Below are 16,653 nucleotides of genomic sequence, written 5' to 3' on the forward strand. Positions count from 1 at the left end.
GTTGATGTAAAAGTTGGGTATTCATCCTTTCTGATGGCTGAGTAATATTCCATTGTATATATGGACCACATCTTCTTTATCCATTCGTCTGTTGAAGGGCATCTCGGCTCTTTCCACAGTTTGGCTATTGTGGACATTGCTGCTAGGAACATTGGGGTGCATATGGCCCTTCTTTTCACTACATCTGTGTCTTTGGGGTAAATACCCAGTAGTGCAATTGCTGGGTCATAGGGTAGCTCTATTTTTAATTTTTTGAGGCACCTCCACACTGTTTTCCAAAGTGGCTGTTCCAACTTGCATTCCCATCAACAGTGTAAGAGGGTTCCCCTTTCTCCACAACCTCTCCAATATTTATTGTTTCTTGCCTTGTCAATTTCTGCCATTCTAACTGGTGTAAAGTGGTATCTCAATGTGGTTTTGATTTGAATTTCCCTGATGGCTAATGATGATGAACATTTTTTCATGTGTCAGTTAGCCGTTTGCAGGTCTTCTTTGGAGAAGTGTCTGTTCATGTCTTCTGCCCCTTTTTTGACTTGATTATTTGTTTTTTGGGTGTTGAGTTTGAGAAGAGATTTTATTCCCCCACCCCACCCCGCCCCATTGTTGCCCGCACACTTGCAAATTCACAGAGCACCCATATTTATTGGAATATGATTTAAGAAACATCAACTTTTGAGAGCATATTTTTCCCCATTACAATTTTTCTTCTTGTCTGTGTACCTGTGCTATTCCCCCTTCCATCAAGACATAGGCACGCTTTACTGCATCACCAATTTATTCCAGACACTGTGCCTTCACCTAATATTTGGTTTAAGCTTCACCATGCCTCTGTGAGGCATTAAATCAGTGCCTCTCAGACTTTTATGTGCATAAGGCTCCCCTGAGGATCTTGTGAAATCCAGGGTGGGGTCTCAGATTCTGCACAATCCCCCAGGGGATGCTGACGTTTTTGGTCTGCTGGCCACAGCTTGAGTAGCAAGGTCTCTTTAGCTGTAAGTTGGTGACAGATCAAGAAAGCAAGATGGAAGACAGGTGGCCTGAAATAAGGTAGCAGCAGTGAGGACGCAGTGGTGGTTCTCAAGTAGCACCAAATGAGAATCACCGTTAAAAAAAGGTTCAGATCCTGGGCCCATACCATTGCAAAAAGCAAACATCCTAGAGTTTCATATTTGTATACAATTCTTTTATTAAAGTTAAATCTACACAGAGTAAAATATACAAATCAGTGTAAAAGTCAATGGCTTTGATATATACATAAACTTATGTAACCCAATATCCCGTAACTCCAGAAATTGCCCGTGTGCTTGTTTCCAGCCAATCCCTACACCCCTCTCCAAGACACTACCATTCTAATTTTTTTCCCCTATAGATTAGTTTTACCTGATTTATAGATAAATGGAATCATTCAGTATGTACTCCTTCGTATCTGGCTTCTTTTGCTTAACATGTTTTTGAAGTTTTTCCATATCGTGGCAGACCAGTAGTTAATTCTTTTTATTACTACTCAGTAATATTCCTCAGGAATATGGCAATTATTTATCCATTTTTCAGTTGATGGACATTGGTTTGTATCAAGTTTGGGTTTTTATAATGAAGAAAGCTGCTATGATCATTCTTGTACAAGTCTGCATGAGATAGATATATATGTATATTTATATATATATTTTCTTGAGCAAATGTCTAGAAATAGAATTGCTTGATCATATGGCAGATATATATTTACCTTTAGTAAAAAAATGTGGCTATACCATTTTCCCTTCTCACTAGCAATGCAGCAATGTCCCATTTGCTCCACATTTTCAGTAACATTGGCGGTATTAATCTTTTTTAATTGTAGCCATTCTGGTGGTTTTAAATGGAATCCCACTGTGATTTTAATTTGCAATTTCCTAATGACTAATGATATTTCCCACATTTTCATGTGCTATTGGCCATTTGTGTATGTTCTTTTATGAAATGTCTGTTCAACTCTCATCATGCTTTTTTTTTTTTATCATGTTTGTCTTTTTGTTATTTGTAGAAGAACTTCATATATTATGGATGAAGTCTTTTGTCAGAGATAGATAGATAGATAGATAGATAGATAGATAGATAGATATCTTGAATATTTTCTCCCAGTCTGTGACTTTCCTTTTTTGTTTGTTTTGTTTCGTTTTTGTTTTTTAAGCAGTGTATTGATTTATTATTCTTTTCAAAGAAGTAAATTTTGACTTGTTAATTTTCTCTTTCTTCCCTGCTTTCTATTTTGTTGTTTTTTGCTTGTCTTTAGTATTTCCTTTCTTCTACTGAATTCCAGTTTTATATGCTCTTCTTTTTTTATATTAAAGGTGGAAATTTATATCATTGATTTTAAACCTTCATTTTTCTAATAAGATAATGTTATAATATGGCATTTAAAGCTATAAATTTTATTTGAAGCTCTGCTTTTACTGTTTTCCACAAATTTTGATATGGTTGTATCTTTATTAAAGTTTAGATATGTTCTAATTTCTGTTGCAATTTTTTAAAATCCATGGGTCAATTAGAAGTGTGTTTTTAAATTTACAAATGTCGATAGTGCTTCTAGATATTCTATTATTGATTTCTAGTTTAATTTTGCTGAGGTCAGAGAACATATTCTATAAGATTTTGATCTTTTGAAATTTACTGAGACATATTTTGTGGCCTATCTTTGTGACTGTTCCACGTGCACTGGAAAAGAACTTATATTTGGCTGGTGTGGGGTGTGTTATTTTATCAATGTCAAATAGGTCAAGATGATTGTGTTGTTCAAATATTTTTACCTGCAAGGAGTTTTGGACTAATTATTTTATCTGTTACTGAGAGAGAGGTGTTAAACTCTTTAATTATAATTGTGTGTTTGTTTATTTCTTCTTTTAGAATTTTCATGAAACTGCTCTTTGGGGCAAGCACATTGTTAAATCATCTTGCTAAATTGACTCATCATTTAGAGAAATTTCTCTTTATGTCTGGTAATCTTCTTTATTTTGAAGTCTACTTTGTCTAATTTAAATATAGCTACACCAGCTTTTTAAAACTTACTGTTTTCATTGTGTATTTTTTTCAGGGTTTTACTCCTATCAATGTCTTTATATTTAAAGTGTCTCTTTTTTAGACAGTATATATATGGGTCTCACATTTTTATCCAGTCTATCAACCTCTGAATTTCAGTTGGAACATTTGGTCTATTTACACTTTTTTCAGATTTCTTTTTTAATTTTAATTTTTTATATTTAAAAAATTTTTTTAATTTGGGGCGCCTGGGTGGCTCAGTCATTAAGCGTCTGCCTTCGGCTCAGGTCATGATCTCAGGGTCCTGGGATTGAGCCCCGCATCGGGCTCCCTGCTCCGCGGGAAGCCTGCTTCTCCCTCTCCCCCTCCCCCTGCTTGTGTTCCACTCTCGCTGTGTCTCTCTCTGTCAAATAAATAAATAAAATCTTTAAAAAAAAATTTTTTTTTAATTTAAATTCTATTAATTAACATATAATGTGTTATTTGTTTCAGGGGTACAAGTCTGTGATTCATCAATCTTATGTAATACCCAGTGCTCATTATATAGCACATACCCTCCTCAATGTCTGTCACCCAGCCACCCCATTCCTCCCATCCCTCTCACCTCCAGGAACCCTCAGTTTGTTTCCTAAGATTAAGGGTCTCTTATAGTGTGTCTCCCTCTTTGGTTTTCTCTTGTTTCATTTTTTTCCTCTCTTCCGCTATTCACATTTAATGTAATCATTGATATAGTTTGATTTAGAACTATCAGTTATTGTCTTCTATTTTTTCTTTTATTTATTCTTTTCCTGCCTTCTTTTGGTTAAATCCAATAATTTAATATTTCATTTGGTTCGTGTAGTGGCTTTTAGCTCAATCTCTTTGTATTATTTTGTGAGGCTTTGCTGTAGGGATTACAGTTTGTAGCCTTAACATGTGCAGTATACTTAGACTTAATATGGTGCCCTTTTGCATAAAATGCAAGCATTTTACAACACTATAATTCCATTTATACCCCTTTATTTTGTGCTATTATTGGCTTATACTTTTCAACTATATACTTTATAAACCTCATAATATAGTGTTATCATTTTTCTTTTTGCTCTATTCAGTTTTCTTTTAAAATTAATGAAGAAAAGTAGTCTTTATATTTACTTTTATACTTGCAGTTTCTGGTGCTGTTCATTCTTCCTGGAGATCTGAGTTCCTATGTGGTGTCATTTCTCTTCAGCCTAAAGAACTTCCTTTAGCAATTTTTTTTTTTTTTTAAGTAGGCTCCATAACCAGCATGGAGCCCAGCATGGGGTTTGAACTCACAACACTGAGATCAAGACCTGAGCTAGATCAAGAGCTGGATGCTTAACTGACTGAGCCACCCAGGTGCCCCTTTTTTTAGCATTTCTTGTAGAACAAAACTGTTGGTGACAAATTCTCTTCTCTCTCCAAAGTAACTTCTTTATTGCCTTCATTTTGAAGGACATTTTTTACTGGGAATAGAATTTAACAGGTTTTTTTCCTTCTTTAAAGTTGTAATTATGGTCTTTTTCTTTTCCACATTTTATTATGAAAAATTTTAAATATATAAAAAGCTAAAAGAATTGTGCAGTGAACACTCGTATACTCATTACCTACATTATACAAACAGCATTCTGCTACTTTTGCTTTATCTTATCGATCCAACCTGCCCATCTTTCTATCCTTCTATCAATACATTCTATTTCTGATACATTTCAAAGTAAATTTCATGGACCAGTATGCTTTACCCCAATTACTGCAGCATGTGTACCTTTAACTAAAGTTTAATGTTTGTTTATGATTCTTTTTTATGTAAAATGTACATAGAGTAAAATGCATGGAGTCTTAAGTGTACAGTTCAATGAGTTTTAAAATATTTATATATCTTGTAATTTATACATTACACTTATACAATGTAAAAATATTCATACAACTCCTATTAAGATACGGAGCACTTTTATTATCCCAGAAAGTTCTCCCATGTTCTTTCATAGTACTCTCGCCCTTCCAGAAATAACTTTTTTGTTGTTTTAATCATAGATGAGTTTTGCCTGTTCTAGAGTTTCATACAAATGGAATCATATTTTATGCTTTTTTTGATTACTCAGTAAAATGTTTTTGAGATTCACCAACGTTGTTGTGTGCATCAATAATTTGTTCCCTCTTATTATTGAGTGGCATTCCATTGCATGAATACAGTATATCACGGCTTGTTCAACCGATCTCCTGTTGATAGACACCTGGGTTGATTCTATGCTTGAGTTATTATGAATAAAGCTAGTATGAACATTCTTGTACATGTCTGTTTTGAATATAAGTTTTTCTAATGTCTCTGATATAAGCATCTAAAGTGAAATTGCTGGGCTATAATATAGACATAGGTTTAGTGTTGGATCTCATTCAAAGTGCTTTTATCATTTTACAAACTTGCATGAACAATGAATGAAAGTTCATTTACTCTACATCCTTGCCAATATTCGTTGTTGTTGTTCTTTTTAATTTTAGCCATATTGGTGGACATGTAGTGGCATTTAATTGTTGTTTTAGTTTACTTATTGTTGTTTCACTTTCTTTTTTGTTTACTTATTGGTCATTTGTATGTCTCCCTTTGTGAAAAATCCTGTTTAAATAGTTTGCTCACTTAAAAAATTAGTATTTATCTATTCTCCCTTGAGTTGTAGGAGTTCTTTATATATTCTAGATACAAGTCTTTTGTCAGATATGTATTTTGCAAATATTTTGCCCCAGTTACATTATCTCTGGTCTTTTTTCTTAAACTTTTGTGACAACTAAGCTGTCTTGGGTACAAATATTCATATTATAGATGCCACTAAGAATAGGTAAAATTTCATGAAAGTCCTTCAGTAGGCCTAATGCATACTCTTGTTGTTGTTATCTGTGTTGTTTCCACAAGTAATTTACTGATGATTCCGTTGATTATTTATTTAATGATCTTAATATAATCTTATGACATCTGAAACTGTGGAATCTCCACCTTGGTGGTTTATTAAATGAAATAAGGGCCAGGAAAACATAAGGTAAGTACTTGGTAAACTGTCAAGAATTATGAACTCTTTGAGAGAATGCACAAAATCAAATATACAACCAATATAATTTAACTTTGTATAACCTAGTTTAATTTTTAACTTAGAGCTCTACCTTCAGTCAGTTGATGGGAGGAAAAAAAAAAACGCATACCAAGTAAAATGTAATCTCTGTTCCTCTAGAGTATCTTTCCTCCCCACCACATGCTTGTCTCAGGCAATGCCAGGCAATGTGCACGTTAGGCGAAAGTAAAAACATTTGATCTTTGGTCACTGGTCCTAACCTACAGGTTACTAAGCATCTACCATTCTGGCCTCTTCGGGTCCATTAGGCTTCTGCTGCTTTGGGTCCAAGTTTGAGTTATAACAATCTTTTCCAAGGTTGTTTCCAGTGCTCCCTGTGTAGTCTTGCCATCTCTCCAGGGGTCTTGCAGGGAAGCAGGGTAACATATCATATGTGTTCCTTATGCTTCCAGAACCCATAAACCTCTCTAAACTCTGCTCTCTTCCTCCAACAAGAGGGGGTATTTTTTTAGACTGGTGCAAACACCATTCTCACTGCTTCTTTCCAGGTGCTTTATTCACACAGAAGACAGAAATGGCTTGCAGTCACTTCTGTCTCCTGCCCTGCAGCGTGACTCTCCTGAGGTACTGCACTCAGGATCTCCACTTGAATAAGGAAGAGGAAGGGAGGAAATGAGGAAGTTAGTTTATAATTTTGTTCAGCTACACACACATGAGTGTATTCTTATTTTGTAGGTATATTTACATTATGTATTTAAAGTTTACACTTAATGTTTATATACACGACTACTTTTATAGTTTTAGTTTCCAAGGAATCTGCTTACTACCAAAAAATATATCATGGACCTCTGTGGATTTCATGTGGGGGCAAGATTTTCTCCAACTATGTTATGTATATTATCTAAGATCTAAGTAATGCTCATTGATATTTTTACTGATTTCTGCAGGACTGAATGCCAAAGGAGCCATTCTTTATGCCTTTGAAATGTTCCGCCTCAAGTCCTGTGTGGATTTCAAGCCCTATGAAGGAGAAAGCTCATATATCATATTTCAGAAGTTTGATGGGTAAGGATGAAATTTTACAGAGTGTGTAATCATACACCCTTTTGTTTATAAAAGTGATACATGTCTTTCAAAAGAAGAAACTGGAAAGAAACTAAGAGCAAAATCAAATCTTTCTCTGTGAGTTTGAAGTCTGTAACATTTTTAATGATCTAGATGGAGAACGAGTTGTTTGGATACTTATGCGCCCCATGAGATTTATTTCAATTTTTTTTCCTGGGTTTAGGTCATGTTTTAAATAACAGTACTTTATTTTTTAAGTCAGGTGTATTAAAGTATAAATTATACACCCTTTTTTACGGTACTGGTTTAAATTATGGCACTTTGCTGGCTGGACCTCTTTGAAAAGTTCTAGATGTAGTTTTTTGTTATTTATTTCCTAGGAGAAATAAAGGGTATATCAAGAAATAAGCTCTTTTTTTCAGTGGTATTTATGTCAACCAACCTGGGCTAGATGAGGTTGGGAAGCAAAGCGACCATCTGCTGTGACTGCCTGTGTGTGTCCTTAGGGCCCACCTGGACATATTTCCTCCTGCTGCAGTTCTCCACACTGCCTCTAGGTGTTGCCTGGATTTCGTTGTCTAGTTCTGTCGGTGTTTTTCCTCATCATGGATGGATAACAGAGATGAGGAAGGAAGTTAGCACATGATTTAGCTTCTTAAGAAAAAAAAAATGCAAAAAACAGCAGTAAAAAAATAATTGTGATGACCACTTAGATACAAGTAAAGTACCTTTCTTACTTGAGTAGTTGCTTTCTTGGCTCAGACTTTTATTAAAAATGAAATTTATGTTCACCTACTATGTGCCAGGAAGTGTGCCAGTCTCTAGATACAAAGAAGCCTGAGACATGGTCTTAGATCTCACAAAGTTTACAGTTGGCAGTTGGGGGTGGTGGAGAAAAAACAAGTAAATAGTTATATATGGTAAGGGGAGTGCCATGGGCCATAAGAGGACACAGAGGCAGAGGAGAGGGAAGGACAAAATGGGGGATGGGAAGAGAGGGAGAGCAAGAGAGAAAGGGGAAGGAAGAAGAAGGAAGAGGAAGAGGAAGAGAGAGAGAGAAGGAAAAAGCAAACATAAACATGAATCTGGCTTACTTGGAGAATTCATTCAGTTCTGAGTGTCTGAAGCTTCACATGTAAGGGGCAGAGTGGTGAGCCATGAAGCCAGGACGATAAACAGGAACCTGGTAACAGATAAACCATGTGTGAGGGAATCCACCGTTTAGGGCATGATTCATTATATGTTCAGTTTTCCATTTTAGAAAGATTACTCTAGCAACAGTGGATAAAGAATTGATGTGTGGGCAAGACTGGTGACAGGAGACCAATGAAAGAATTGTCCCAATTGTCCAGGACAGAAAGAATAAGGGAGGGGCACCTGGGTGGCTCAGTCAGTTAAGTGTATGCCTTCGGCTCAGGTCATGATCCCAGGGTCCTGGGATCGAGCCCCGCATCGGGCTCCCTGCTCAACAGGAAGCCTGCTTCTCCCTCTCCCATTCCCCCTGCTTGTGTTCCCTCTCTCGCTGTCTTTCTGTCAAATAAATAAATAAAATCTTTTAAAAATAAATAAATAAATAAATAAAGTATTTATTTTCAAAAAAAAAAAAAGGAAAGAAAGAATAAGGGACCCACAGTAAAGAAGAGGCAGTTGAAATGAAGAAGAGGGAATAGATTTTAGAACTATGAAAACACGGAGACTTCTCAAAAGCTGGTTGTCAGTTGATGTGAGGGGTTCAGAAGAAAGAGGAATAAAGGATGTCTCTATGATTTTTGATTCATTGACTGGTGAGTGGTAACTTTATTCACCGAGCTTGGGAATATTGCCAGAAGAACCACTTTAGTAGTAAGATAGTGAATGTGTTTCTGGACATGTCCTGAGGTTCTTGTGGGTCACAAAAGTGGCGATAACCGGTAGCATTTGCACAGTTTCTTTTTACATGAAGGAAAAACATGTAATGTATACCCTGGGCCTCTCCAAGAACACAGATTTTAGAGGTTCTCTGTTTTTGACCTTTTCATCTTGTCCGTTGGCAACATTTGTGCTTCAAGAAAGTACCAAAGCCTTTAATTATTTATTGAGGATTTCAGGGGAAAAAAAAGTTCATTTTCTTAACCCTTTTATTTCCATTTTTAGCTACCACTTTTTCTTTCCTTTTTTTTTTTCCTCTTAAAAATAAAACGAAGCTAATGTGATCACTTTCCCAAAGTTCTCTTTTTCTTAGTAAAATTCTCGGGGCTTCTTTTCAGTTTGTAACTCCATCCCCAAGTACTTGATGAAGAGGTAGGTCAGCTTTGAGGGACATTGGCTGTAAAACCTGAGTCTGGCAGATTCTTATTGCCTTTGGCCAGGAGGTGTCTCTCTTACATTTAAGTTAGGGGAGAGAAAGGGGAGGAAAGAAGATGGTCTGGGGAAATAAACTGCAGTAAAGTGCCCCAAACCCTTCAGGTCCCGCTGAAGTGGGACATTAACTGGGCTCTTTTAGAAAGACAAGGGAAAAGATTCAGAGCTGCAGAGTTGTGGCATTTTTGCAACTTACACGTTTCCATTGGAGGAGGGATTTATTTTTATTTTTTTAAATTTTTTAAAAGATTTTATTTATTTATTTGACAGAGAGAGACACAGTGAGAGAGAGGGAACACAAGCAGGGGGAGTGGAAGAGGCAGGCTTCCCGCTGAGCAGGGAGCCCAATGCGGGGCTCGATCCCAGGACCCTGGGATCATGACCTGAGCTGAAGGCAGACGCTTAACAACTGAGCCACCCAGGTGCCCCTGGAGGAGGGATTTTTTAAAAAAAAAAAGATAAATAGTAAGTGCTCCTCTGGATTTTGGGTATTTCACAGTCAACCAATTTGGTAATGAAATGCCACTGTCAGAGAGGCAAATTGATCACGGTGATGTTTGCATAGCTCAGTGAAGTTACAAAAGATCATTGATTGTATTCTTAAAATTGGTGAATTTCATGGTATGTAAATCATACCTTAAAATATTATTAGAAGATAATTAAGATCTGCCTTTGACTATAAATCAAGTCCATGAGCATTTGAAGGCATATGATATTAGCAGTCTCTGGGGGGAAAAACAACGGCAGGTAAGACAACGTGATTATCACCAAAGAGCTTGGAATGCATGTCACATTTAAAAGTATGAGCAAATCTCTGATTCTGCTGAGCACTGGTTAGAGTATAGATTCTCTTCCCCACCTTAAAGCAGATAAGGAAACAATTCGTGGAAAGCTCCGGATTTGCTTACTAGACGTGGAAAGCTGGATTTATGAAGAAAGACAAAAAAGAGTTGGGAAATAAAGGGGGCAAGAGGCTGCACCATGAGGAATTTGGAGAATCGGCCAGCAGTTCCTGAGTCCACTGTTTTCTGTGGGAAGTTATGGGTCCTTCTCGCCCGGAGCCCTTCAGAAACGGTAGGCAGCCAGCTCTGTGCTTTCGTAATGCTGCACATCGGCTGACAGCCAAAGAAATGGACTTGCTTCTTTAATGAGGCTCTTTTTCACGATTATAAAACTGACACCTGCTCATTATAAGAACTGTGGAAATTCATTTCAGTATAAAGGAGAAAATTTAAATCAACCACAGCCACCACCCAGAGACAACTTAATATTGTGGTACAAAAGCAATAGTGTTATTCTGTGGAATGCCCTTTGGGTTTGTGAAGGTGAGAAAGAGTGCTGATTTTTATGTCTTTCTACTTGGTGCATTCTTAGGATTGATTTGCCTCTGAGTATATTATTACTTCAATAATGGACCACCAGTTCTAAAGCCTGCTTATTATTCCCTCCAGGAAATGTTGCTCATTTAACCAGTCTCCTATTTTGAACTATTAGCTTATGAGAATGCTATTGATAATTTCTTTTTTTAATCAAACCTAACTTCCTTCAAGTTTGTGTTCTGGAACCCTATGAATTACAGCCACTTGAGAGTTCTTCAGGGGAAGATTTCCCTCTTCTCTTCTTTAAAGGTGCTGGTCTGAGGTTGGCGATCAACATGTGGGACAGAACCTTTCTGTTGGCCTGGGATGTGACTATAAGGCCATCATTGAACATGAGATCCTCCATGCTTTGGGACTTTACCATGAGCAGTCAAGAACTGACCGAGATGACTATGTGAACATCTGGTGGGATGAAATTCTTCCAGGTGTGTAGAAACCCAAGGTACTTGGGTAGGATTTGCTGTTATCTTTATCACTTGCTGGGACCAACCCTGGGATGTCCGGGCCACATCTGTGTGTGGACAGAAGCTTCAGCTGGGAACACAGAATAGGAAATGGGTATGATTTGTTGGCCTTTGCTGTGGGCTGTGCTCATCTGATCATAACTGACCCCAGAAAAGGGCCTTAGGGAACGGAATATGTTGGCTAACTCAATGTTAACTGAAAGTTAATCAGAAACTTTTGCTTTGTTTCAGTATTTTTGTTGAAAATCTATCTAAAATGCTATCTAATTTTCCTGCCACAGTCAACTGACATCCTCTGAGGATGTCATAGTCATTTTTCTGGATGTGAGATCACATGTAGGTCTAGGAGTCTGCATGAAGTTTAGTTGAACGTACGATGACCCTAATATATACTCAAGAACCTTTTTGGTGCTTTACCAAATCAATGATAGGTGTTTAAAAACAAAACAAAACAACAACAAAAATGAATTATTTTATCTGAAATTGTCGCCCCAATTGTGTTAATTCTGGCTGATAGTCTGAGTTCTAGTTAATAAAAATTTACTGACTGGCCTTTCTTCCCACTGTCTTCCTCCTTCCTCCTTTCTAAGTACCTCTCTCCTGCCTCGAGCAAATGTATGCAGAAGGATAATACAGTCTTACTTCACTTATTGTTATGCAGGTGTGTTATTCTAACAATTTCTATGTTTCTTTAGACTTCCTTGGACATCACCTTTCCTAGTTGCTTCAGACAACTAAGTAGAGTGCTTTTGAGTATACTAAAACACTTCTTTTTGAAAGATTTTATTTATTTATTTGAGAGAGAGAGAGCAAGAGCAGGGGGAGGGGCAGAGGGAGAAGCAGGCTCCCCACTTCTGAGCAGGGAGCCCAATGCCTTGGGGCTGATCCCAGGACCCTGAGATTATGACCTGAGCTGAAGGGAGACATTTAACCAACTGAGCCACCTAGGGGCTCCCATCCCCCCCCTTTTTTAAGATTTTATTTAATTATTTGGGGGGGAGTAAAACACTTTTATTGAACAGTTAAAAAGTCAATACTATATTTCTGAAAATACCTAGTTTTTAACTAGGAATTAGTTCAGGAAGTAGAAAAACATTATTTTTGGCAGCAATAGATTAATAAAACCTTAATGTATTAAAATGCCTTGACTATTACCATACATGGCTTTCACGAAGCAAATAATTGCCTTGGAATTATCTGCTTTATTTAGATTCCAGTTTCATATATGGGTTCATATATAGAGTGCATCTCTAATAATTTTACCTTTAGGGAATTATAAGATCTTGTCATACGTTAAAATTAAATACAAATCCCCAAAAGACTTCTGCCAGAACTAGCTCATTTTGAAGTACGGTGGATCAATGGTTCTCATATGAGGTAGCGTTAGGGATGGCTAATCATATCAAAATCATCTAAGGGGTTTCTCGATCTGGGTCCCTCCCACTACCTCATATTCTGATATGTCTATGAATGTGAAGTGGTGGGGAAAGGAGGAAAACTATGTGGTTTGTAAAAACCTAATACAACCAGGATTGAACCCCCCCCCCACACACACACTTCCACCTATCCTACCACCCAACCACTGAGCTAGACGCCAAGTAATATTCTTCTTTGCCTCCCAGTCCAATCTAGAAAAGTATTAGCAAGTGTTCACCCAGACATAAAATAGCAGATCAAATTTAATGTATTTGTCTCCTGGATGTAATTGTGTTATAACTGGGTCTGTGTAGGAGGGGAAGGAGAGTGGGGTCATTGGTCAAAGGACCTAATCTCCACTTGCAAGACTCAGGGCACTATTAGACTTTGTCTGTATTTGCCTAGAGACTTGGATTTCTTACCTTCCTGTACATAAACTTGGTTCTGCTGAGCATTAAATAAGGATATAGAGAACATTCACATGTTTAAGTCTTGAAGAACACAATGATTAGTGCTTTTAAAATGATTTTCAGCCAAATGAGGTTCCCTTTCTCAGAGGGAGCCAACGCTTTTGCCCAGGTAATTTTCAGACTTGCTCAGTTCTTGGTTGAGCATGAGTTACTCAACATATGTTGCTCATCTCCTACCTATATTTTCATCAGGTATAATTCCATATATCTAAATTGCCCGCTGTCACTGGAGAACTGTTCTCAAATGAGATGTCAAATCAATAAGATGGTAAGCAAGGGCAGTATTACTACTCAGGGTAACTTATAACGTTTATTGCGTCTTGTCTTCAATTGATGACAAGCTTACCCTGCAACCTAAGAAGATACAGCACTGAAAATATAGTTCTCTCCCCAAATACATCTCCATCTCTTAAGCCAGAATGCTGTTTTCTGGATCTGTTCTCTTTAACCAAGGAAAGACCTCAATTTCTGGGGTCTAGCATGAGTCTGCAAACTACAGCCTGTGGGCCATATTCACTTGCATTTGTAAATAAAGTTTCATGGGGGGGCGCCTGGGTGGCTCAGGTCATGATCCTGGAGTCCCGGGATTGAGTCCCGCATCGGGCTCCCTGCTCGGCAGGGAGTCTGCTTCTCCCTCTGACCCTCCTCCGTCTCATGCTCTCTGTCTCTCATTCTCTCCATCTCAAATAAATAAATAAAATCTTAAAAAAAAAAAAAAGTTTCATGGGAACACGGCCATGCCCATTTATTTGCATATTTTCTATGGCTGCTTTTGTGTTACAGTGACAGAGTTGAGTGTTGTGAGAGACCACATGACTTGCAAAGCCAAAAGTATTTTCTATCTGATCCTTTACACAAAAGATTTGACCTCTGGTTTACAATATCACTTCCTTTTCAAGGCTCTCAGCTTCAAGTTCCCTGAATGCAGGACCTTGCCTGTCCTATTCTCTGCCAGGGGCCACCACCAATGGGCACAGCTCCCAGTATGTAGACAGTAGGCGCAGCAAAAATGCGTTGCATAAAATTTTTAAAAATTATTCAAAACATGTATTTGGTAAAGCCTTCTGATAAAAATCCCTGAATAATAAAGAATAAAATGATCTATTCTAATCTGATGATTTTAGTGAAAGTTAGGGAAAACCTATACAGTGAATTTGGATGTGCTGTTCTTAAGATTGCACCAGGAGTCACCAGGAGAGCCCAGGCCAAGCCCTAGTCCTCACACTGGCCGGGTATGCTTTATTGTTCTACCCTTAGGGTAGGACAACTTAGGACCAAATGCTCTGGAAGGAGTTACTTTTCCCTTCCCTGTTTGGGTCATTTATTTATACAGTCCTGTGCCACCTTTGAATATGCTTTGATCCCTTTGAAGTTCAGTCTCCATGAAATCCCGTGATTTGGGAAGATGAAGCATTGGTATTCTCATTTTACAGTTAAAACAAAGTTTTGATCAACAGGATTCTTTGGCTTTTCCAAAAGCATTTAGAGACTCCCTCCAGCACCTACTGGCCCACGTAGTGTGGCTCATCTTCAGTCCTAAATGCACCTGCGTTGATGTCTTCACAAGGTGGTTACATGTTCTTCTCTCTAATTGTTAAAAACAACTGGATGGGGGGGCGCCTGGGTGGCTCAGTTGGTTAAGCGACTGCCTTCGGCTCAGGTCATGATCCCGGAGTTCCGGGATCGAGTCCCGCATCGGGCGGGTCTGCTTCTCCCTCTGACCCTCCTCCCTCTCATGCTCTCTGTCTCTCATTCTCTCTCTCGCAAATAAATAAAATCTTAAAAAAAAAAAAATTAAAAAAAAAAAAACCAACAACTGGATGGGAAGCTAGAAAAGAAGAACATGAAGATGGGAAGTCATGATCGGGGAGTCATGAGCATTCTCATCCAGTTTTCCTGTCACTCCCTAAGAAGGAAATTAAAAATCTGTGAACTTCTCATTATTGCAACTGAAACAGTAAATTCCTGATGGCTAGTGGATTAAAAAAACATCTGTTTAGTTTCTTATTTAAGCATTCCACATCGCAGCACATATAATCTTGTGCTAATTTCATCAAAATATTTTCCTTTTCTATTTTGAAAGGAAAGTCGATTTTCTTCTTCCTATTTTATTTTTCTCTCCATGAGGCTATTTCTGAAAAGAGGTGTGAGTCTTGATTGACAGGTTACCCCTTTCCGGGCAGCTGTTTACCTTTCCCTCTGCCCCTTGGATTTCCTTTTTCTAACCCATGGAAGACCTGGCCAGGTACAGCTTTTGGTGGATGAGGTACTTGCCTATTAGCAAGATGTATCAATCCTGAATATTTTCCTGAATTCAAAAATTCCTTTTCCTGCCATTTGGAATACCTACCTCCACTTTGATATTTTATCTTGTTTTCCTTAAAAACTTATACATGTACATACACACACATTTATTTATTTATTCATTTATTTGTAAAACAAATTTTTGATTTAAACATATACATATATTTAATAATTTGTAGGTAAAATTTATATATTAATTATAGCATGTCTTTTTGTATTTATTTTTAAATGTATTTTTAATTTTTAGAAGTGTATATACTGTTATATAATTAATATCATAATATTATTTGTTACTATTAATTAATAATATGTGTTAATTTTATGTACATCATGCTAATTACAAAACATGTTTAATATGTATATATATTTAAATCAACTGTTCGTTCTTTTTCTTTTCTTTTCTTTTCTCTTGGTCTCTGGGTCTCTGCTTAAGTATCTAGTCAAAAAGGGCAGGACAGGGCGCCTGGGTGGCTCAGTTGGTTAAGCGACTGCCTTCGGCTCAGGTCATGATCCTGGAGTCCCTGGATCGAGTCCCGCATCGGGCTCCCTGCTCGGCAGGGAGCCTGCTTCTCCCTCTGACCCTCCCCCCTCTCATGTGCTCTCTGTCTCTCTCATTCTCTCTGTCTTAAATAAATAAAATCTTTTTTTTAAAAAAAAGGGCAGGACAGAGGAAATCATATAACTGAATGGGACCTGTGGATTCTCTTTCTGATAGGTTTCAAACACAACTTTGACACCTATGATGACACTGTCATCACAGACCTCAACACGCCCTATGACTATGAGTCTTTGATGCACTATAAGCCTTTCTCATTTAACAAGAATGACAGTGCTCCTACCATCACGGCCAAGATCCCTGAGTTTAACACCATCATTGGGCAGCGTCTGGATTTCAGTGTCACTGATTTGGAGAAGCTGAACCGAATGTACAATTGCAGTGAGTACTGCTGGGTCTGAGAAGTAGGTAAACAAACCTCAACAGGGTTTTCCCCAGCCCTTCAGTTTCCCCTACATTTCCCTGCACTATTCCGTCCTGTTCTAGTTAAGGAAACCGGACAAACCACAGAACCTTAGTTTATCTCCAGAGTAACAAAAATTGTTACAGGATGGTTATGAAAATTAATTAGGTGGTTGTGTTTTA

General features: G+C 37.7%; 1 protein-coding gene across 1 annotated transcript in view; it reads left to right on the forward strand.

The window, feature by feature from the left end:
• MEP1A (meprin A subunit alpha) overlaps positions 1-16,653 on the forward strand; it is a 36,519-nt gene that overhangs the window by 6,681 nt on the left and 13,185 nt on the right. Inside the window, exons 6-8 of the mRNA XM_081828387.1 lie at positions 7,022-7,139; positions 11,108-11,283; positions 16,228-16,449. Of these exons, the coding sequence (XP_081684513.1) occupies positions 7,022-7,139; positions 11,108-11,283; positions 16,228-16,449 (516 nt within the window). The remainder of the gene's footprint in view (positions 1-7,021; positions 7,140-11,107; positions 11,284-16,227; positions 16,450-16,653) is intronic.

Source organism: Leptonychotes weddellii, chromosome 8 (genome assembly GCF_054177405.1).
Source record: "Leptonychotes weddellii isolate Sample4059 chromosome 8, ASM5417740v2, whole genome shotgun sequence".
Taxonomy (NCBI): domain Eukaryota; kingdom Metazoa; phylum Chordata; class Mammalia; order Carnivora; family Phocidae; genus Leptonychotes; species Leptonychotes weddellii.